The following is a 23,091-nucleotide window of genomic DNA, read 5'->3' as shown; positions in this document are numbered from 1 at the left end:
GCCCACCGATGACTGAGGTCTGTCAGTATTATAATAGCTTCTGTGAATACTGACCATCAATGTCGATTGGCTCTGAAGGGATCCTGCATCCAGCCCCCTTCAACTAGAAAAGCAGTGGCTCTGATAGAAAACCTTGCAGCGAAAGAGGGGTTAAGATGGGGGAAACCAAGAGGATTTTCAGAATTTCCAAAAAAGGAAAGATTCTAAGGAAATGGGCTAGGAAGACAGAGATACAGGCACTACATTTCTGACTCTCGTCCAGCAGCGATTGCTTTGAGATTGTCATTACATTTTTTGATTGGTCAGGATCCAACAGCTGAGTTGCCAGAGAATCAATTCCACCATGGTGTATCCGTACATACTATAGGATCACCATTAACACTCTTTTTTAAAGGACTCACTGTAAGATTGTAAGAGGGACTCTTGCATGCAGGAGGATGGATAACAGATGCATATGAACTGATTAACAGACATTAGGGAAATCAAGTCTCATGCTTCAGATTGTAAACTGAGTGCCACTGGGTAGGAAAGGATTATTTTCCCCAACCACGTGCAACATTGCTCTTGTCACCAGAGGATAAAAGCCTATTACAGCTACCAACTTATGGAACTACTACTTTATCTCAAGTAACATTTTATATATTGTGGAGATGAAGATTGTGGTTTAAAACATGCTTATAGCCCATGAGGGAAGGGGTGTTACAGTAGCAGACAGACTTAATGAGCTAGTGATATTGGAACTCTGTGCACCTATCACATGGATGCAGAGTCTAGTTTGGAGAATATCCCGTTAGTTCATTTTTACTGACCATTATTTTCATTCTCTGCTGACCCCATCACCATAGCTGGGATACCGAAGACTGAAGCCAGGGCCCAGATGCAGATGTTGACCACTTTGGCCTTGTGGGGGGTACGGATATCCAGCGCCTTGATGGGGTGACAGATGGCGATGTAACGATCCACGCTCATCATGGTCAGGGTGAAAGTGCTGGTGAACATGTTGTAGTAGTCAATGGAGATGGCGATCTTGCAGAGGATGTTTCCAAAGGGCCAGAACCCTAGGAACGTGTCCGTACCCTGGAAGGGTAAGGTTATCAGACACAGGGTATCGGCCAGGGCGAGATTGAAGATGTAAATGTTGGTGGCCGTCTTCATCTTGGTGAATCTAAAACAAAGGAGAGATCGATATACAAATTTCCACTTGATTTCCAGCCCCACTGCTTGTGATAGGACTAGCATCGGCAATGAGTTACACTTATGTGGCACCTTTCTTCCAGAAGGAACACAAGAGCATTTACAAATTGTGATCCGGATCCTGCAATCGAATCCACATAGGCAGAGCCCTGTGCCTGTGTGGATTCCCGCTGACGTCAATGGGACTGCCCATCCAGATCCATTCCAGGATCAACACTTATACCTAAAATCTCCTTCCAAATGCCCAGCCCAAATAACCCAGCAGGAGACTCTTCTCTTCCTCCCAAAGTCCACTGGCTTCTCCCAAGCACTGTGTTGATTAACACATTTCTAGATTTTTAAATTCCAATGCAACACCAGATCTGAAGGAGAGGACTTAAGCCCCTACCATGTTTGCAAGCCACAGATGTCAATGTTGTAGTGCAAGAGAACCTGAAGGTAAAACTGACCCATCTATTTTCATTGTCTCCCCAGACTAATTGTAGTGCAAAATGTAAACGGCATAAATGGTCAAAAGCAAATAATATTTTTAAAAATCCATTTTCCGAGTCTAAGGTATTATTAAAGGGAGTGAAGAGAAATGTGCTTTTGGGGGGATTGATCCTGTTCCATTGAAGGCAATGCCCAAATCCCCATTAACTTAATGGACAGCAAGATCAGGTCTAAAAGTGTTTTAACCTGGGCACCCCACATTTTCGGTTCGACATCTCCATTTTAAATCTCTATTTTCAAATGTATAATTTCTCTGTAAAAATGCACTCATGGCTGAAATAACAGTGAATCACAACTAGAGAGAACTTGGAAAAAATCAGTTGTTTAACAGAGAAGGCTTTCTAATGAAGGTGCAGTAAACTGTGCTTAACATGTTTGTGGATACTTTGAGGGCAACCTCTTAAGACAGAAGGTTGCCCATTAAGCGGCATCTTCTGTACAGGGGCTTTTAATTCCTTTAGCAGTTTTAGGCTCATTGCAGGTTTCATTAGAGATCTCCAAACACTCCATTCAATGCAAAGCAAATATGAATGATAATAGCTCAAAATACTGCTTACTTGTGGACTAATAACCTACAAGTACCCAATTTGGCCTAAGTGTGGTCTGTGGACAGTTTGTTACCAAACACAAACATCAAATTGTCAGATGTTGGCTTGATGTTTGCATTTTCTACTAATCAGCGTCTAATCATATTTATGACTATAGAGGACTTTTTAAAGCTGATGACGTTCTGGAAATAAACCTCTTTCATCTGTTGGCATTTAAATCTTGACGGAGAGATTAAAAATAAAATAAAAACCTTGGCAACCTCTTCTAGAAAGGGAAGAACATGAATATGTGGAGAATTTTGGAAATCAGCGCTGCTCATTCTTGTTAGCATTTTTTTGTGCTTAGTATTTACAGCACTGTATTTTTTAAAAAATGTTGTGGAAATCAGAAAACTGAAACATTGCACCCAGCTCTATTCATGTTAGTGCGGGTGACAGGTGCTGGAATAACAGCTGTATATCTGAAGATCTATTAAAGAGTAAGTGCTGTAATTTTGGGGAGGATAAGCTGTGTTTTTCATATATAACTACAGGTTGACTCCCTCTGCATTGCACAAAACTTAATCTTAACTATGGGGCTGCAACTGGCGCCTCCATAATTAGCTACGGGGGCAGTGAACGCACTTTTCTGTAGAATGTCAGCTTCAGGGCTGGGAAGACAGCCATTAAAGCCTTGATTGCGCAGAGAGGTATCAATTAATGTTAACTACAATGCGGACTGCTGGCCATGGCTCTGAGACCACCCATCCATTTCACAAAGGCAATCAGTCCTCGATCAGGTGGTAACCATTTTTAGTTACTATTGACCTGGGCTGATTTGGGCCTAAAGCTCCAAGATGAGGATGGTGGTTGACACCTTGAGTTCTAGAGCACAATGGAACTTTCTTCCACAAAGGTGAAGCTCATCTGTGCAGGAAACAGAGCTTTCTTGAAGGCTTGTCTGAGACTATGGAACAAACTCCCACAGGAACCAAGGACCGTCCTAAACCTCACAATGCCACTCACAAGGCAAGGCATACTTCTGTGACTTGCCTTCTCTCATGTAGACATGGAGCAGCATGGACATACAAAGAAAAAAACCAAATAACCTACCATAACACTACACTGCTCTCATGATTCTCCCCCTGGGGAGAAAATGAACCATGCGTGACAGATGTTAGTCATGTCATTTATACACTACTGGGAAGCTATCAGACGCTATGTTGATGAGGGTGATAAAAGAATGTATGTAGAACAGAATTTGAAGCTAGAAGCCAAATACTTTGCATGGCATTTTCATTCATTCTTCATTGTATTCAGCCATTCATCCCCCAACATACTTCAATGTATGTAAAGTATGTGTACAATACTGCACAACCTTCATCATCCAGAAGGCTCAGGAAATCCCAGAAAACATTGGAAAATAAGGGGTTTGGCTGGCTCTGCAGACCCTGAGGTCTGTGTTTCAAGCTCTCTAATTGATCATAGCCTTGAAGGCTCTGAATATTGATGGCCTTTGCCTACACAGCTAAATGTCCTACTTTATATAGATCTCCTGTCTATATCTGCATGCATGCAGTTAGCATATGACCATGCCTCCTTGGACTGTCTTATGATTTCTCACTGATGGATTTCTTCACGGGATATTTAACTTGGAGGTGCATGTTACTCCAAAATCAGGAGCCAACAAGCTTCTTGGTCAGACTGATTTTGCATTAAAAAGTAGAATTTTGAGTTCTTCTGCGGACGGTGATGAGATCAACAAATTCATGGACATGTACATCCACTCCAGTGAAGGTTACATAAAAAAGCCACAACTGTATGTCTTTCACCATTGTTGCAGTCCACTATAGACAGAATTTAAATGTTTTAAACAATAGCAAGGGGCATGAAAAAATAAATGGCATGGCTTTTTTTTCTGGTTGTAAAAATTAACTGGAAAATGCTGGGGGAGGTACAGCCCAATACCAACCTCAAATATGACATCATTTTCTCTTCAAGCTCAACTGCTCCCTAAACAACTCCCAATTATTTAGTGGTTTATTTAATAGGAACCTGTGTTTGCATCTAAATTATTAAAGCGGTTCTGGAACACTGCAAAGAGGTTATATGAATTGTTTTTATTTAAAAAAAATGCAATTGTGGGGTGTAATGAGATAACTATAGGTGGGAACATGTTCCCGTAATTTGTAGTAACAAACAGATTTCCATGGAGAGGAATGTTGTTTATAGATTCTCAAGCATCAGAAAAAGCAAAATGACAACAGAGTTTTCGTATTTATTTCTGCTTCAAAATTCTTTCAGCTGATTCCTATGGGACCAATTTTACTGTCTGACAGCTAAGAAAAGTTGAAACGCCCCCAAAGGTTCTGACTTTTTCATTTTTGACTGAATATTCTAAAAGCAACAATAATCATAATAATTAAGACAAAATATTAAATTGTTTTTAACGCCAGTGAGATGAGCCTGGAATTAATATTCTCCCATAATAGAAGCACTTTTAGATGGAACCTCATCAGCTTTTCTAGCTTATGCCCACCAGTAACAGAGGGGGAAACCCACACTAATACTATCAGCCAAATGAGTCATTCTCCCCCTCACAGACAGGTGGAATTAATCTTTCCCAGTGTTAGAAAGGGGTTGATGGTAAGATTTGGTCACAGGGGAATTTCAGATCATTTGTGGGGTTTGATTTGGGTAAGAATCCCTTATTCAGATCTCATCCGAACTATTCAAAACCTCCTGAGTTTGCAGAAGTAGGCTGGAAATATTGAGAGAGCCATCTCATGGGGTGCCATATATCTCACAGCTGCCCCCAGGCATTCTTTTCACTCTCTGACGCCTGTGGAAGTAAGTGAGAACACAAACCATTGACGGGTTCACTATCACCGTTGACACTGACAACGCAAAAACTCTGCAAGTGTAGACATAGCCTCAGGAAGGCTTAAGCCAGGAGCGTATCGCATATCGCCCAGGTAGGATAACGCTGCTCTGAATTTTACCCGAGCAGCTATCTGCAAGGCAGCAAATGGCTCAGAAGTCAGCAGCTTGGCCACTAGCTGAGTTGAAATAGCTAAACAAAGCCTATTATTATTTCTAGCGCCACTTCATTAGCTCACTGGTAAATAAAAGGCAGGCTCTAATCATTTATCACAAAGGCAGGGCGGCATTCCCCTGCAGCCATCCTTTCTGCAGACTTAGATTCGGTGGAATGGCATTCTTAGTAGTGCTGTCCCTAGGTTGCGTTTCCGAGAATGATCTGACAACATTCAGCCAGGCTGAATGGTCAATGCTGTCTCCTAGGCATGAGGAGTGACACTTGAAATGGGTGGGGGCGGCGGTTTTGAAATACATCTTCCTTTGGTTCCACTCATTTTAACAGGCATTGTTCTGGATAACTTCTGCGGGGATTCTTGTATATTAGGGGCTTGATTCAAAGCATGTAGAATTCAGTGGCAATCTTCCCATTGATCTCAATAGCCTTCAGATCAGGCCCTTGGTCAATAGTGAAATGATTAACATAAGAATTTAGTTGATCTAAAGATTACAGGTGTTAAATTCAAATTTTGGGATGAACAAAACCTCAATTTTTGGAGTAACTGATCCTAAACTAAAGATCGCATGTTGGATCTATATGCATGTACTGCCTGCCCCCCTTACCAATTCTCAGCTGGGGTTATATTTACATGTTAAGGGTTCATAAACTGCTTTACTTTAAAAGGAAGAGAGGCCAGTATCATGCCATGGAACAAACATCTCCTGGAGATTACAAACGCCTTGTTTCACGATCCACAGAGCAGAGCAACACAACAGGGTAGAAAGTCTCCTGTTGCAGATGAACGCAGGCTGCTTCTTCCCAACATACTATTTTATTCACAAACAAATATCTCAAAACAAATCGGACAAATGATTTCTTTGCACTTAAAGGGCCATTCCCTCCCCTTTAACAATGGGCAAACACCCCAGCAGCTCTTCTTGTGAAATAAAATCTCCTCAGCCTACCACCGCCCAGCACCACTCATGTCATTTAGGAAAAATGCTAGCCATCTAGAGAACTGGCCTATTTCTCAAGGTCCTGTACATTGGTTGTTCTTAGACACAGTGAGCCAGATCCTCAAACGGACCAGCGTGTTACCCAGCACAGCTGAGCAGAAAGGGAAGGCAAAAGTACCTTCAGGTCAACTCTGCACTCTCATGATCCCCTAGGCTCTCCGGGGTAGCTTTGGCCTCCAGATACGTTTAAAAGAGCCTTGGAACTTTTGTAGAAGGAATCTATGGGATGCCCAGGCACCATTAGGGCAATCCTCGGCATGAGGCTTTGCCTTCACTTTACATAAGGTCAGGGCCAAGGTAATGGGGTTTTGATCATTTTTAAAGTAAGTTTGGCTCTCCTCTTTGTTCATAGCCCGCTCCCATCTTGAAAATGTGAAACTGATGTTTATTGCTTTAGTGACATGTGTTTTCGTCCATCAGGTGCACACCCAACAGCCCCGTCCTGTCAGGCATGCACCACTGCCCTCACAGGCGCGATATTGAGGGTTGGGACTGGGTGCTTTGGCATTCATTCTAATTGGCTCTTTTTAGTCTCCTCTTGTAAGATAGATTCTTCAGGCCCCTGAACATCCTAGCAGCCCTTCTCTGTACCTTGTCCCAGTTACATTTATCTTTCCTGAACATGGGTGACCAGAATTCCAGATGAGGTACATGTATTAAGGCCATGTACATTGGCATTAATACATCCCTAGCTTGACCAGAAATTCCTCGCCTGAAATATCCTATCCCCCACACCCTCCTGAATGCAGAACTCCTGAGTGCAGCACCCTAACCACAAAACCAACTTCTCCTTTGCACAGTGATAATCCTAATGTAAGGTTTTAATCCTACCAATCTGTCCTGTCCGGCCATCTGCCACACTAACGGGTGTTTGCTGCATCATTGCCTGTTGGTAACAGATGGAACATGTGTGTTATTAACCAGCGCATGCTCCTTTTCCCATTTTGTTGATACTGATTAGCACCCCAGACCAATCTCTAGCTTCAAACAGGAAAGGAATGTCAGATGGCAAAGTAATAATATCACGACAAGGGTGCCAGAGATGAGAGTGAATCTGTGTTCCCCTGCGCTCAAGAGGCTTCAAGTAATCAGAAGAGGCTAAAGTGATTTACACTTGTCTCTTTTGCTACAACTGGATCAATGTGAATCTGAATTTCCAACAGGCTCTCTATTCTTGTTTTCAGTTACAAATGCCTAGCTTGCCTCCCTGTGTTTGTACAAAGGGAGAAAGCTCTTTGTTACACATGAGTTTGATACATAGAGTGCACTCTGCTAAGTGGCTGTTTGGAAGCTCTTTGACAAACCGGAAAGATTTTCAATACCCTACAGAAGGGAAAAGCTTCCAGCTACCTCAGCGTCAATTGCATTTGGAGCCCTGACTCCGAAGCGTACTCCCTCCAGTCCTGAATCCCATGTGGGAAGATATATACCGACTTTTAAAAGGGACTGTGTGTGTTTGCTGGGGTGGGGAATAGAGGGTGTAATAAAGTGGTATGCCCATTTAAAGGCCAAGAGGCCTGGGGCTGGCCAACCCTGTTTAATTCGCCCAGCCCTGCCACACCTGTGCTGGGTATAGGACTTTAAAAAGGGAGAAGCCCAGCAGTTTGGGGCTAGCTGTGGAGGGCAGCCAAGCCACTGGAGTGGAGCTATCTCCAGGAGCCAGGCTCCAGGGAGGCAGTCCTGTGGCCAGTGTTCTTCAAGGGGACAGGGAGCGGAGGAGAAGCCTGGAGAGGTGGAAGACCGTGGTGGTTTTGGTTGTACTTGGACACCCAGTGGGAAAAGCCCGGGAGACGCATTCTGATGAGAGTGAGAAGAACTGTGAGCTGAGCCCAGAAGGGGCAAAAGAACTTTTGTTCATGTGAATTTGGGACTCTTGTCAAATGTAGTGTTTATTTTGGGACTTTGAGTGCCCCAAAAGGGGAATCCAGCTGGAGGCATCAGCTACGTGAACCCGGGGAGAGATAGAAAACCGTGGGGAGGAGGAAACTGAGGCAGGTAACGCCTGCAGTGCCACACGTAGCCAGCAGGGGGTGCTCTGTGGCAGCCACACTACATGAGGGGGCTAATGCATGTTGAGGGTGGGACATCCCCTACCACATCACTTGGCAGGGGAAGGGAGCAGGAGATATTCCTATATGCCAACAAATGGAAGGGAGGATATGGTTGTATATTCCTAGGGACATTAACACTTGGGAGGGGAAGGATCAGGGCTATTTCCCCACCCTCAAAATGGACACCTGTTCTGGGGACATACGCAGACCAGGGAAGAGGACATGGCTATTATGGTGTCACACATGAAAACAGACTCAGGTTTTTAGATCTGTTATTCAATAGACTTTGGCAATGAAAGGAAGTCCTGGAATGGGTGGTAATTCTAGAGTGATATAATAAAAAAGCCCCATTGGGGGAGCAAAGAATAGTACCACTCACCCTGAGATACCCCTGTGATATATGTAAGATACATTTCTGAAACACATTTTCCTTTCGAGTGCCTGTCTGTAATGCCTATTGAGATTTTCAGTCTTCAGTCGGAGTTGGACTCAACTGGCAGCAATAGAGATGCCGATTGAATGATCTACTTTTAAAATCTAACCAGAAAGAGTGTGTGAACATGTGTGCACATGTGTACAGAGGGGAAGGGAGGAGCACATGGCATATACAAAGCACCATGCATGTGGTGCATACCATACGCAGAGTGTAAGCCCTTTCAGGAAGGAACTGTCTTTTTGTTCTATATTTGTACAGCATCTAGTTGAGGACAGTTGTTCCAGCTCATTATATATCTCATCTAAAGCTAAGTTTCTTGCTTTTCTGTCTGCTTGCTTTCCTGTTCGCTTGGAGGCCCTATAGGCAGCAAACTAAAACTACGGCCTCAAAATTAGTAAAGAAAAGACTGAAGTCCTGTGGGTGACTTGTGCAGAACCAAGGCAGATAAATGTCAGCATTGAGGGCCAGCATCTAAATTAGGTTTCTGCTTTTAAATACCATGGGGACTGGTTAGCAGCAAATGGAGAAAGCAGCAAAACTGCAAGCAAGTCTGTTGAGCATGGGGGAAGTCTGGTGCAAGATAAGTGGCGTGATTTGTGATAAACAGATGCCCATACAGTCTAAGGGACCACTATACAAAACCATGGTAAGATCAACTCTTCTGTACTGATCAGAGACATGGGGAACCAAAGAAAGGCACTTGGGAAGACTTGAAGCCAGTGAAGGGAGATGTTTGAGGGCAGTGAGAAGAGGAGAGGAGTGACATTGCTGAATGCTTGTGGAATGATGTTGTCAGGAGCGAGACCAGGGTCAGGGGTATGAGAGAGAAGCGGCAAGAGAAGAAGCTGAGATGGCATGGGCATGTACGAAGTTTAGATTAAGGGAGCCCTGTTAGGGCACCTTTTGAGACTAGCGTTCGCAGGCTGAGAACAAGAGGTTGGCCAAGAAAACAATGGATAGACTGTTTATAGAAGGACAGAGTAGCTATGGAGTGAGCACTGGACTGGCAAGACTGTTCCAGTGACCTGACCCCAGCTAGCTGGGAAAAGGGGAAGAAGTGGTTTTGTATTTCACCTAGGACATAATAGGGTCCTGGTACAGCACAGATAACAATAATTATCATTATTAAGTAGGGAACTAGCTGGTTAGTTACTAGATTTTCCCATCAGAATGATTTTCCCATGAAAAATGCAGTTTCTACAAAATCAATATTTTCTATGGGATATTTTCTATGCGGGGGACTGGACTAGATGACCTCTCGAGGGCCCTTCCAGTCCTATGATTCTACGAAAACAGAACTTGAAAGGTCAGAATTTCCTGCGGGACAGAAATTCCAGATTTCACTCAGCTTTCTTAGTTACAGTTGAATGCTGATGGAAATCAAGGAGCTGACGATGCAGCCTGCAGAAGAATTTTACCCCAAAAAGCTCTGCTAATGCTTCTTAATCTTGACCTGCAACAACCCACTGGTATTCCAGTCCTGGGGAGATATTTCCAGGTATCTGGCTACAAGAGATGGAACTGACACCACTACATTCATTTTCCCTTGTGATCTGAATATGTTTTACAACCAGGTGGCCAGAGGGGAAAAGTTGGTGCATTAACCTACTGAGCTCATTTTAATTGGTGATCGCTCTATTGCCCAGGGAAATTTCCTGTTCCTTAAATGTTCCTGCATCCTCCTCCTGTCCTGGGGCTCTCGCCAGTCTATAGCTGTCTCTATGGTTTCTTGTCTACAGAAATTCAGTGAGCCTCCAAGGCTGTGTGACTGTAGGGACTGCCTCCTTAAGGAATGTGGCTGTATTATATTGGTCGCAACAATGCCGTCAGCCAGCATTTGCACACTCCAAAAAACCAAGTCTATTTTTTTTTGAGAGGGCCCTTAGCTGAGTATATATTAGATGTCAGAGCTTCATAGACAGCAGACGCTTGAAAATTACGTTTATGTGACTGTTCCTCCAACAGAAATGCAACTGAATATGAAAAAAAGATCTTTGGCTTTAAAAAGCAAAAAGCTATCGGCTTTAATGCTTGACTGTGATTATCAAAGGAATCTGCCAGGGAGAAGACGCATTGGACCATGTTTGGTAATCACAAAACCCCTCTTGGTCCAGAAACAGAAACACCAAGCGACAAGGTGGATTCTCAAGACTCCAGCTCACTTCAGATAGATCAATATTACTCAAATCTGTTGGGGGAAAGAGATTGGTTTCTTTTCTCTCTTGACAGGGAAACAAATAAAGCTGTTACCCCAACATACCTAGGAGGCTGGATGACCCTGTGCAATTTGGAGCGTGATCTGGTTCAGTGCAAGTCCATTTAAAGAAGAATCTAAGCATGGCATCCAATAGGGGGCAATCAGACCTATGTGTAGGTGTAATTTTTTTTTTAAGTTGGCATGAATTTTGAAACTAATCACCTTTGGGAACCGGGTTAAACTGGAAAATGGCTATAAAGATCAATGGTTCAGAGCAGGGCTAGTTCAGCATTAACAGAAAATCACTATCATCCGTTGAGCAGTTGTGTTGTCCACATGAAGTCAATTAGCAATCTCAACCTGGGATACAGGAATTTATTTCAATTCTTGATGGCAGTTTCAGCAAAAAAGGTGAGTCTAGCTGCCTGGAGTGTTTTTATCGGGCCCTGGAAAGTCCAGTAACTTTCAGACAGATAGATCCAAAGGTCAACCTTGTTCAGATCCAGGGTTTTAGTTCAAGCCCCTCTCTACTCAAAGGAAAAATTGTTAAGCAGCCATCAAACCCTTGATGCCCCAAAAAATGGCACTCCAGCTGACCTGTTAGACAAAGCTTCCACAAACTGATGTGGCAAACAAATACTTAGCTTAAGATTAACCTTAACCTTGGTATTTAACAGTCAAAAGCCTCTAGAGGGTAATTTCTAATTTGAAATCACCTAAGACAGATTTGTTGTGCGTTACAAAGCACGTTGCAAAAAATCAGTGTTCTTTTGTACCATTTGGCCATGTTTTTAACCATCCCTGTGCCACTCCATAGAGCAGAGTCACTGTCCTACAGTAGGTCTTCTGTCTGTTCCACTAGACGGTAACAATGCCCCTTGGTCACCCATCCATTGGCTGACTCAAGGCCTGGAAAAGGCTGAAGTAGACTTCTTACATGAACAGACCATGATTCACTATCCCTTGACACCTTAAGCATTCTCAGGGGGAGGAAAGCTGTTGTGTTCGGGACAGCGGTTTTGACATCTGAAGGATGTACAGTATTAGGAAATAGTCTTGCTGAGTGATAAACCATGAAAGCTCATCCGTGTGATCTTTTCAGGGGAGTTTCTATTTGAGGCAATTTGTCAATAGCTTAACCCCTCCCTCCCCCAAATCCTTGGCCTGTTTTGCAAATGTTACCACTTGAAAGAATATTGTTCAGATTCATAACACCTGTATGTTACAACAAAGAAAAACCACTACATCACTGACGGGGTGGGGGAGGGGAGCCATGTTTTTCTGAGTGCACAGAACAATAATGCACCTCTCCATACTACTAGCTAGACTGGGTCAAAAATCTAGCAGAGGTGGGGCTTGTGTCCCCATGGACTGAGCAAAGGACATAGCCCCCCAACTCCACCCCTGTCCCAAGACCCACTGAGACATCCTATGAGTAGCAAAGTATCCCTGGAGGACTGGTGCTTCTATATAGACAGACAGCCAACCCCTCCTTTCTACTCTCTGGTTCCCTTTCCACCTTGCCCAGAATGTTTCCTTCTGCACTTGTGTTGCCAAAGCTGTTCCATCTGCCGCTGGCTCTTGCCCCAGTCCTTCTGAGGGATTGTGCCAGCACAGAGCACAGAGGGGAACAATCAGCATCCATTCCTATGGGCGTTTTCCAGAGGGGAGTCTACGTAGAGCTGCTTTTCCTCAGCTGTGCCCTTGTCCTGCCCAGCCACGTCTCAGTAATCCTGCAGCGACCCCCACACACGGAGGTGCAGTCAGAAGGGGATGATACCATGTGGGTTCTCTGCCACCAATCAAATTTTGGGGTCCCTTTAACAGGTTTCCCATACTTCCACCCCTCTGCAACAACGCACAGAGGAGATGGGATGAGGAGAATGAATGATCATCTGGCCCAGCACTTAAAGATAAGTTGGGGAAGCCAAGTGGTTTCTGAAAGAGGAGATTGCATTGGCTGTGCTCTTACAAGATGATCAAAAAATAGAATGAATTAATTCCCACTCAGTGGAAACGTGGCTAGCTCACTCTCTCTGCTTCCTGACAGCCTCCAAGGAAGCAAACATCACCCCAGCCGACCAATGTTCGCAAACACTTCCAGAATATTCAGCGCAAACAAAATCAATTAATCTTCTGTGGATTATTTTTTGCCAGGAACTCAGACCAACAGATCCTTAAATCAGTCCCAACAAAGGCAGAAATTAAATGTAAGATTTAAGAGCTGGAGACAGTTTCCCTTATTAACCCAGTCCCATGCAAATAAGCATATGAACACAGCAGGGGAATGAGCCATCCGCCAGAGCTGCTGCTTTCGCATGAGATTGAACAGGAAATGTACTGAAGGGAGCAGTGTATCCATTGGCCAGAGTGAGTACTGGGAATTCCCAGCTCTGCTACTGATTTGCTGGGTAGTTTTGAGCCAGTCATTTACCCCTCCCTGGACCCCATCTTTCAAATGGATGTGATAATCAGGGGATGGTTGAACTTCCTGGTCTACAAACTCTCAAAGTCCACAAATTGCTGTGAGGTGTTTTTGTTTTTTTGGATTTTGGGGGAGGGGAGGGGGCCGGGGAAATGTTAATTAAACCCAGCACATTCAGCCACTTGAGAATTCTTCTTATGCAAGGGCATTCTCTGGTAGTATATAGCTACCATAGCAACTCCAACACCATTCTCCTATTTGCCTGCATAGAGGGCATGGCCAGGTAATCCTTACAGTCTTGCAATCTCCAGCTGCTGGAATTGGAATGGCCCCTTGGCTCAATTCCCTAAGAGGTACAGAGGGACCAACTTTGCCCCATTGGCTCCCAGATTGATGGAGTGCAAGTTAGTTAGCTCAAAACCACACCCCTCCTGAGCCAGACTTTGTTGTCTCCTGGCTCGAAGAACCACCACAAACCCCACTATAGCAACCTGCATGGGACCTGAATGGAGGAACTCAGGTTGAAGGAAGGAAGGGTTTGGAGGTGGCACTAGGAAGTCGGTCTGTGTGCACATGGCTGGAATGCTAGCACCTCAGTAAATCATTCTCTTAATAAAGAGCCAGTCTAGTTTCACAAGTATGAAGTCCTCTGAGGCTATTACCCAGCACAACAGCCACCACCCTTTATTCCAAGCACACTTCTTCAACCTTTTCTTCGACAACACACAGCACCGCATGCATCTGCTACACAACACAACAATTTATCCCTGGGGAGAGAGCGGGACAAAGAAAGAATCATACCTGGCAGATGCTGGATGCGTCAGTTAATGCACTGCTGGAAGGTGCTCCGGTGCTGCCATGAGGAGGTTGGAATAAGGACTCGAAAGAAGATTCAATCAGGAGCTGGATCTGAGTTTGCCAATTTTGTCTTCCTGCAATTTTGTTTTTAGCAAGGTCATTCAATCACTAATGAGAGGGAAGCTGTGCTATGAGTAAGAGCCCTCATGAGCTCAACCTGATTTAAGGGCAAGCCAGGATCCAGTGTATCAACTCTGCCTTTTGCCCTTAGCTTTTCTCTTGTCTCAGCTCCTTGCTTGCTCTCTTTCTCGTTATTTTTCATCATGTTCCCTGTCCCTTTTCAGCCTATTTTTGCCTTTATTTTTTCTCTCTTCTTGTACTGCTCACCCAATATAACACTCGTACCTAAGCTTTAATTTCCCACTGAGGAAATTAAGATCAGGCTCATGTATTGTTCTCGCCACTATTTAAATCGAAGCGCTCAGAAGTAAAAGCCAGGTGCATTAACCTACAGCTCTGCTTCAGCCCCCCTCCACCAAGCAAGCCCTGAACAATGTTAGACCAAAGCGTGTGCACTGGGTAGAGCCAGGAACGTGCAGCTCGCAAACCGGCAGGCAGTGAGAGAAGATGGAAATGTCCCTTCCTGCACCTGTACTTTCACAGAGATGCAGAATGTTTCCTATGATGCTTTTTAGCCCATCCCCCCAGCATGTTGCAAAGCTTCCCATCTGACGGCATAGCTACATTTCCCCACATTTACCAGACTCAGGGCCTGTGGGCTTAGCGATCAGATCCATAAAGCCCCGTCACTGAACTAACAGCCAGGCTGCAAAAATGAGACTCCTGAACAGATTGTTCACTGACATCACAGTCACAAACTGAATACAAATGTCGGGGGGGGAGGGGGGAGGGACAGACTGAAACCTCTCGCCCTGGGGAGCCATTAGCATTACCGTTTGGCTCTGGATCCTGATTCTCTTGATTAGGTTATTCATAATCCCATCTAACTGAGACACAGCCGGTGCCATCCATCTGCACGCAGCTTGTACGCATTCCTTCCCCCACTAGACCTCTAGCTGCAATGACACGCTTCCTCTTCCCCTCCCTCGGCAGACAGTCGGGTTCTGTAAGGGCTGCAGTGGCTGGAATGACAAGGGATATGAAACAGGCAAAAAAGGCCACTGCTCTTTCACATCTATCAGCTCCATTGGCGTCAGTCAGCATAGCCTCGTTGAAGTCAGTACTCCCATTTAAACCAGCCGAGGGACTGGCCCGTATATTTTAGATCGGATCTTGGAAACCCTATCACATGCCTATCACAATTGTCATTGTCCCAGGTCACTAACACTAACTGGTTTTATCCCTGCTGTTACTATACGGCAGCTGTCTGTCGCAGAAGACAATGGTTTAAGTGCCAAAGCCGTTCAGGTACTAAATGTCACGCTGCAGTAAAACATACATGGGTAAAATGTCCAATTCCCAAGCAACAGATAATGTAGGCACAAGGCACAGGGCTAGCGGATGAAGCTGGTGCACTAATAGCGCTTGAAGCCTACTGCTCTTTCCTCTTCACTCGCTTTGCTTCCTTCTCTCTCAGCCACTCTGGTGCAGCTCCAGTGTAGCCTGTTGCTAGCTACATCTGTCCAGCTTGCCACGTCGATGTTGAAAATTTTCAACAAGTCCTTCTGGCAAATGTCCTTGAACCTAAGCCTAGGCCTCGGCGCATCCACAATACAGGGGATCCTTTAGAATGTACCCATCATCTATCCATTGCAAATGGTCAAGCCAATGGAGATGTCTTTGAGAACAGTGATTGGACATGGCAATTTTTCTTTCTCAAGTATTTCAGTGTCAGGAACTTTGGTTTCTTACTTGATATTTAGAATATGGTAAAGGCAGTGAGTGTGGAAGGTGTTTAGCCTTCCTTTGTACCTGCCGTAGGCAGTCCAGGCTTCACCACTATACTGCGGCATGCTCAGAACACACATATGGTAGACCAATATCTTCATGTTCAATGTTAGTTTCCTGTTCTCTCCCATGTGTTTGGTCAGTTGACCGAATGCGGTGGCTGCCTTTCCGATGCAAGAATTAAGCTTATCATCTAGAGATAAATCATCCAATACAATTGATCCCACATAGCATTACTTGTGCACAACTTCTAGCACCATCAACACACCTTTTGCCATCATCATTGTCTTCTTTAGAGTGTTGGTTGGTCCAAACTCATCACAAGCTAGCGCGGAGCTACTGCAAAGTTGCTGGAGGTCCTCTTCACTGTATGTCACGAGCACTGCACCAGCAATGAAAAGAAGTTCTCTTAGCAGCAGGTATTTGACTTTGCTTTGTGCTCTGAGATGTGCAGTGTTAAAGAGTTTTCCATCTGCTCTTGTCTGGAGATGTACAACCTCAGTGCAAAATGAAAAAACATGATGGAGCAGCAGAGAAAAGACTGTACCAAAACACATCCCTGTTTGACACCACTGTGGATTTTTAAGCTGTCATCATCATACCAGACTATAGCCTTCATGGAAGAACTAAATCAGACTGAGGGCAATCAATTCTATCTAATAATTGGAAAAGGTCCTTTCTGCTGACCAGGTCAAAAGCCGTACTAAGATCCATGAAAGCCATGTAGAGAGGTTTTCCTTGTTCTTGACACTTTTCTTGCAGTTGCCTTCATGTGAAGAGCATGGGAATAGTTGATTTACCAGCACTGACTCTCTGCATATACATGTTCAGCAAGAAATTGCACTCTTTGGGGAATGACTCATGCAAATACCTGGCCAGAACAGTAAGGAGAGAAGTTCCTCTGTAGGTATTACAATCACTCCAATCTCCTTTGTTTTATCCTGGCTGCTACTATCGCATGACTATCCTGTCCCCCAGATTTCCAGACTATTCAGGCCTGCATGGCAGTTCAACAGCACTCTGTTCCCAATGGGTGTATGGATCCCACACAGGGGATTAACCATCCTGGACTAAGCAGACAGATGTCTCAACAGAAACTGCCAACTTTATAGTCAAAAAAGGCCCAATTAATTACCTAGCTGCTTGCAATCTGCTAACGGGGGTTAATGAGCCAGCAGACTCTCCATAGAAGAATGCAAACAAGCACCACTCCTGCACAAGTGTCTTCTTTACTATTAGCTTCAGAAGAGAGGTAAAGGACTGAATGTGCCATGAAGACCTGGCAGTTGACTCTTCCCTCTCTCCATCTCTTGGGGACAGGACTGAAATATGTTAATAGGCCAGTGCACAGGAAAATTTCATTGCTCTTACCTGTGCCATGCCTGTTCTGTGGATGAGCACAGCACTTTAATCTACACGCCTGGCAATCAGGCACTTTCAGAAGCACAGACAGATTCGTAACCAGCCATGTGGCAGATTATGAGCGACGCTGCTTTGGTTTAAGGAGTATGGATGTTTGAAAATTTTCCTTTAGCAATCTATTCTCCTCCTGATACATTTGCCGGAATTCCACTTCCATCTTGAACTTGACACCTCTGGCCTCTGGAACTTCTTTGCCACTTGACCTGAAAAGTGCTGTGGACTTAGTCCCAATTAAACAGGATTTAGAAACCTCGCCAAAGTTTGTCATTTCAATGTTTTTAGTCTGGATTTTTAACCATATTTGGGTTTTGAGGTGAGATTGCTAGTCCTACAGTGCTTTTGAGACTCTTACTCAACCTGTAGTATTATTGACATTGAAAGCAGCTGCTGGTGTACATTAGGCACAGTTTTTTAACAGCGTGCATGCACTTGTGTGCAACTGACTTGTGCTCATGCACATCCCAAAGCCAGCGTATGGCCAGGATTTGCCTGCGTGACAACCCATCAAACATGCGATACCACAGAACCCTTCAGCTCCAAAAGCACAGGCCTCTACCTCTTGAGCTAAAGAGTAAATCCATCAGCTGGTAGCAGTGGTGGGCTATTATACTCTCCATGGGCCAGCCCCTAGAGGGGAATGTTAGTCATATAGGTATGTGCACATGGAAGCTGTGAGTTGCAAGCATGCATATTTCAGCCTTGATCTTGGAAAAATCAAGTTTCCTTTGCCATTGTACCACAGTAATAACCAAAAGACTTCGTTTTCCATCCATTTGTATCATTTGTATTTCTTGTCCTTCTGCATTCTTTATGGTATAATAACTTTTGATTACTCCACACAGTACAGACCACTCAATATTAATTTCATTTCTATCCAATCTGCACCAATTGCCTCTTGCAAAGGGAAAAGAAAAGCAAAGGACATAGAGAGACACAAGGTCTCAAAGGGTTCATTCATGTCCACTGGATTTGTGTTACTTTATACTCCAGCTCTGTTTCATCGCTAAGAAGTACAGCTTGTTAAACTGTTCCCATTAGGGAGCCTTCTCGTAAGACGTCACGTAATTGAAATGTTATAATTTCTCACAACGGGCCTCTGATCCTGATCCGTGCCCTAGGGACTGAGGGCCAGATTTTTAAAGGTGTTGAGGTATCTAAAGCTGTAGATAAAAGTCAATGCCTACATATATTTTTAGGGGCCTAAATACTTTTTAAAATCTGCTCTTGAGGCAACGTTAATAAGTAAGTAGAATTGAAAGCCCATGAACACGCTATTGAGTTGACTGGCTGCAAAGGAGTCTAATTCACCATAGAAGAAAGAGCACTAGAGACCAATTAGCAGACTTGAGGGCTGGAGAAGAACAAGTATGAGCAAACTGGTGGAAGAATTCAAGGCGTTCAGTCAAATGTCTTTACTCGGAGGGTGTGTATGAAACAGGAGCCGCATGGAAAGAAAAGAGCTGTGGAAGGAGATCGATGTTCCGGGCTACAAGTCTGAATATTGCTGGAGTTGTGGGAGTAAAAAATGGCACAGGTACTTGTGCCTAAAGCCCCATGACTAAATATGCACATGTGATGGTCACCCTCTTGGCCAAAACATGGGGGACTGACCTGGGGACCTCCAGAGCTAAAACGGTTACAACTCATAGCCTCTGGCCTGGCACACAGGGGGATTCATAACATGCACTCACCAGTGGGTTGCACACACAACTGGGTGTCTGGGAGTAACAGGCGATCGCAGAGGCTGGATGTTGTTTCTGAATCTTCTTGCTTTGGAGGCATCATTGGGAACAGGGTTTGTTTTTTTCCCCTTTAATCAAACTACTGGGAAATAGAAGAATTCAGGAGAGTTTAATATGCCAGCTTTTCCCTTCTCAAATAACCCTTTCCCTCTGCTGCTGCCCAACTACCTGCTTCAAATTCATTGAAAACTGTAGGGGAAACACATGCATAAGGAACACCTTAAAGGTACCAAGTAGATGGAGAGGTTGGAGGGGGAGAAATTATCTGAATTTGCAGGAAACTCAAACAATGGTCAGTAATTTGAAGCAGCAAGAGGCAGCCAACTTAAACTGATAGCCCTTTGCTGTCAAGGACATAGAACTCCTATGGAGAGCCCTTTTCAGTCTTCTCCAATTAGTACTGCTCAGCGGTAGAAGTGAATTTGACAGTCACATGATTACAGGACCAACAAATTAATCACTTCAGCTTTTCAGTCACTCTAAATATAATAGAGATGTAGGCTGGGCCATGCGACGGATAGTAAAGCCTAGAGGAAGCTTTGGGATTTGTTTTAAATGGCTCCAGGTGATTTTGGAAACACCAAGAAGTTTTAGAAGCTTCCTTCTGTATCTCAGGAAATTCATCCTCGCCTCCCCTAAAGCGATAAACAGCAAACCTCCCTGTAGCCTTAACATTGCGGAAACGTGAGCATTAAAGCCGCTGTGTTCCACTAACAACTGAAAAATGGGCAAGGAGTATTCTCTGGCTTGTGGTACAGTGGATCTGGGTTCCTTTTATGGGAGATGTGGAGTGGCAGGGGGGTTGTGGCTAACCCCCTGGTATATATTATTTCTCAGGTACCACGTGATTTACAGAAGTCTACTGTGCATCTTTAAGAATGGCTCCTTGGATCATAGGCGCCGACTTCTAATGGCGCCGGTGGGTGCCCGACCCCCCTCTGCCCCCAGAGCACTCATGGAGTCGGCGCCTATGCCTTGGATCCAGTAGCACAATTATCAAATTGAGAGGCAGGATGCCTGGATTCTATTCCCAGCTCTGCCACAGACTTCCTGTATGATCTTGGGCAAGTCACTTCACCTGCCGGTGCCTCCGTTTCCCCTATATGTAGCTAATGATATTTATTCCTCTTCTTGTAAAGCACTTTCATATATAGGGGTGAAAAGTGCTACATTAAGGGCTAAGCATTGCACTGAAAATGGGCATTGGTGTGTGACACAGTCTGGGTCACTGTGAGTGTACAAATCCCCCTCTTCTTATCCCATGTGATCCCCACACACCTCAAGATAAGGTGATCACATTTCAAGCAGTCAGTGGTTTGACAGCGTCTGCATATCAGTGTTATTCGCCAGATTTGAGGTAACACCCAGGCCCCAGCAGTGGCAAAAGAGCTAAGTGTGGGCAGACCCCTCACTGAGCCATGGACGATAAGAGGTGCCTAGAAGCACGAAGAGCAGGTGTACAGAAAGTGTGAGTGGCTGTTCCTGTTACTTTCCTGGGGTGTTTCTCCACAGGGATAGCTATTGGATGGACTGTGACCAGAAAAGGGTGGCCAAGTGGAAACAGGTTTTCTCATCACTTAGGCTACACATTTGACTTCTTATCTGCCTTAGTGCTCTTTCCCATGGCCTTATGTGAGGGACATCAATAAGCAGACACCAAGATTCAGATCATGCCTTTTCATGCATGAGCTCTTGCCAGCTAGGCCATCACCATCTATGAGCTTCTTGTGGATGAGTTGCTGGTTCTTGTAAGCGTTGTTTAGACATTGCTGGATGATTCTGCTGCCCCTGTGCAGCTCAACTTTTCCTCCCTGTGCACATGTCATCCACAATGTTCATACCGGGAAACACTTGTGTGCATTACAAGATAGAGCAGAGAAACTTCAGACACTTGAAATTTCAAGGAGAAATGCAAGCAGAATAATCTCATAAAATTTGGCTGTGCCAGCTTGAATGTGAGCACTGGAACAAAGAACTTGCTTTTCCAAAAGCGATCGGGCAAAATATATTGTTATAATTGACTGGGCTCTTATCTGCCTTTCTGTTGTCCATAAAAAGAAAGACTGTGAATGGGGGCTCATGCAAAGCTTATCAAAAGCTGAATCCCGGGTCCACTAGCTAGCACCTGAATTTCAACCTATTAAAGACGAGAGTCGAGTCCTGAAGCTAATAAGCATTGACATTCTCTTCTGTCCCAAGGTGAATCACTTTTCTTGTGTCATCACAGCCATTAGCTATCTTAGGAAATGGTACAGAGCCAAACCTCTGCTTGCCAAGGCTGCTAAATCAGAGGCTTCCTTCCTTTTGCTGTAAGCTAATTTGTCACCATAACTCTTTACAGACAAATGGCCAGCTTCCAGAGTTTGTAAATGCTAAGCCGCGTTCATCCCTGGTGTTGGCTTGAGTGGCCTTCTTTGTCTGACCAGCTGAGCAAGCGAATGTAGTGCAAAACATTCCTTCTGTCTAACACTACTGGCTAAGATGCTTATTGAAAAACCAAAGAGACATGATAAGGCCTGAGAAAGTGGGATAGATTCGTGACCAGACATGATAGAAGCAGTTTTATTTACCCACTGGACAAGGAAGCATTCTTCAACTGGACACTATCCATTATTATTAGTTTAAAAACAGAATCCTGGAATACCAGTAGATGTCAAATGAAAAGGATAAATTGGAGAGAGCAGCACTGCAGGCAAATGTGCAGACTGATTTATGGCTTTCCTCAACACACACACTATTCGAGAAACCTTGTCAGGGTCATTCCTTGGAAAACCATATGATAATATAGGCAAATCTCAAGAAAGAATGGCCAAGTGTGCCTCTGTCTAAGTGGGAAGGTAGAAGAAACTTTCAAAGGAAGAGGGAAGAATGTTGCTTAAAAGATACAGCAGAAAACTTCCTAGAAGTGAGATATACATAATGCTGTGGGAAAATCTCAAAAGGGAAGAGCTAGAAGCCCCATCTCTTGGAACATTTAAAACTAAACCAAGGAAAACATTAGATTATACAGAACAATCCTGGACGAGCAGGAGTTGGACTCATTGATGTGTTAGGTATTGCTCATTTCTATGTTCTGTGAGACTTTGTTATGATTCATGGCTAAGACCTTGTGAAATAGATAGGTTACATAGCCACAAATCATGATCACATTTAAATTCTCCCTGTCACTTACCTAACATAAGCAAAATCTCTGCAACTTTGGCTGAGTTCCTTGCAAGTCTCAGTAAGGGACAATGTTTGTGCATAAAGTTGTTATTGGTCTTGCTGGAAGTTAAGTGTCGGCAGATCATGAACAATCTTGCGTGGCTGCTGTATCTAGAAAGAGCGAGTGCTAGGGAGTTAACAATGTGTTCCATTTGAAAGCTCTTGTCAGAAGTGACAGAGTAGCAAACCACTTATCAGTTTAGTACAAAGGCATGGAAGTATGAGAAATAAACAGCTCCAAGAACAAACACCCTGTAAACATCACAGGTGGCAGAAATGGTTTATTGGGTGCAATTGTCTATCCATTTAGTGGGTGTGAACGAGACTGTAGGAAAGTGGCAGATTTGAGAGTCTTCATAGGGATTCAGGGCTTCTTCCAGTCACCCTCATGCCTAGTGCTTGAACCCTGTACAAAGATGTTGGGTACTTACTGCTGATTCATAGTGCTGAGACATTATATCCAACTAGGATATAAGTGAGGTTGGAGGGAAGCAGGAGTTGGGACAGAAAGGGAGCTGTAAGGAAACCTAGGAATAATCAAGCTTAGGGAGGAAACTGAGGTTTGTATCACCATTATTTGAGTTAAAGCCAATCCTCTGGGAGGGGCTAAGGATGGACTACATACAGTGTGTATATACACTA

The 23,091-nt window shown here is 44.2% G+C and overlaps 1 protein-coding gene across 2 annotated transcripts in view; it reads right to left on the bottom strand.

Moving 5' to 3' along the window:
* Positions 1 to 23,091, bottom strand: part of OPRL1 (opioid related nociceptin receptor 1) — a 31,141-nt gene that overhangs the window by 2,446 nt on the left and 5,604 nt on the right. For both annotated transcript variants that reach the window (XM_024219193.1, XM_024219194.1), the window contains one exon: positions 810 to 1,165. In XM_024219193.1, coding sequence (XP_024074961.1) covers positions 810 to 1,165 — 356 coding nt within the window. The remainder of the gene's footprint in view (positions 1 to 809; positions 1,166 to 23,091) is intronic.

The sequence above is a fragment of the Terrapene carolina genome, unplaced genomic scaffold (assembly GCF_002925995.2).
Source record: "Terrapene carolina triunguis isolate 2854851 unplaced genomic scaffold, T_m_triunguis-2.0 Scaffold130, whole genome shotgun sequence".
NCBI lineage: Eukaryota > Metazoa > Chordata > Testudines > Emydidae > Terrapene > Terrapene triunguis.
This window is presented reverse-complemented; position numbering and strand designations above follow the sequence as displayed.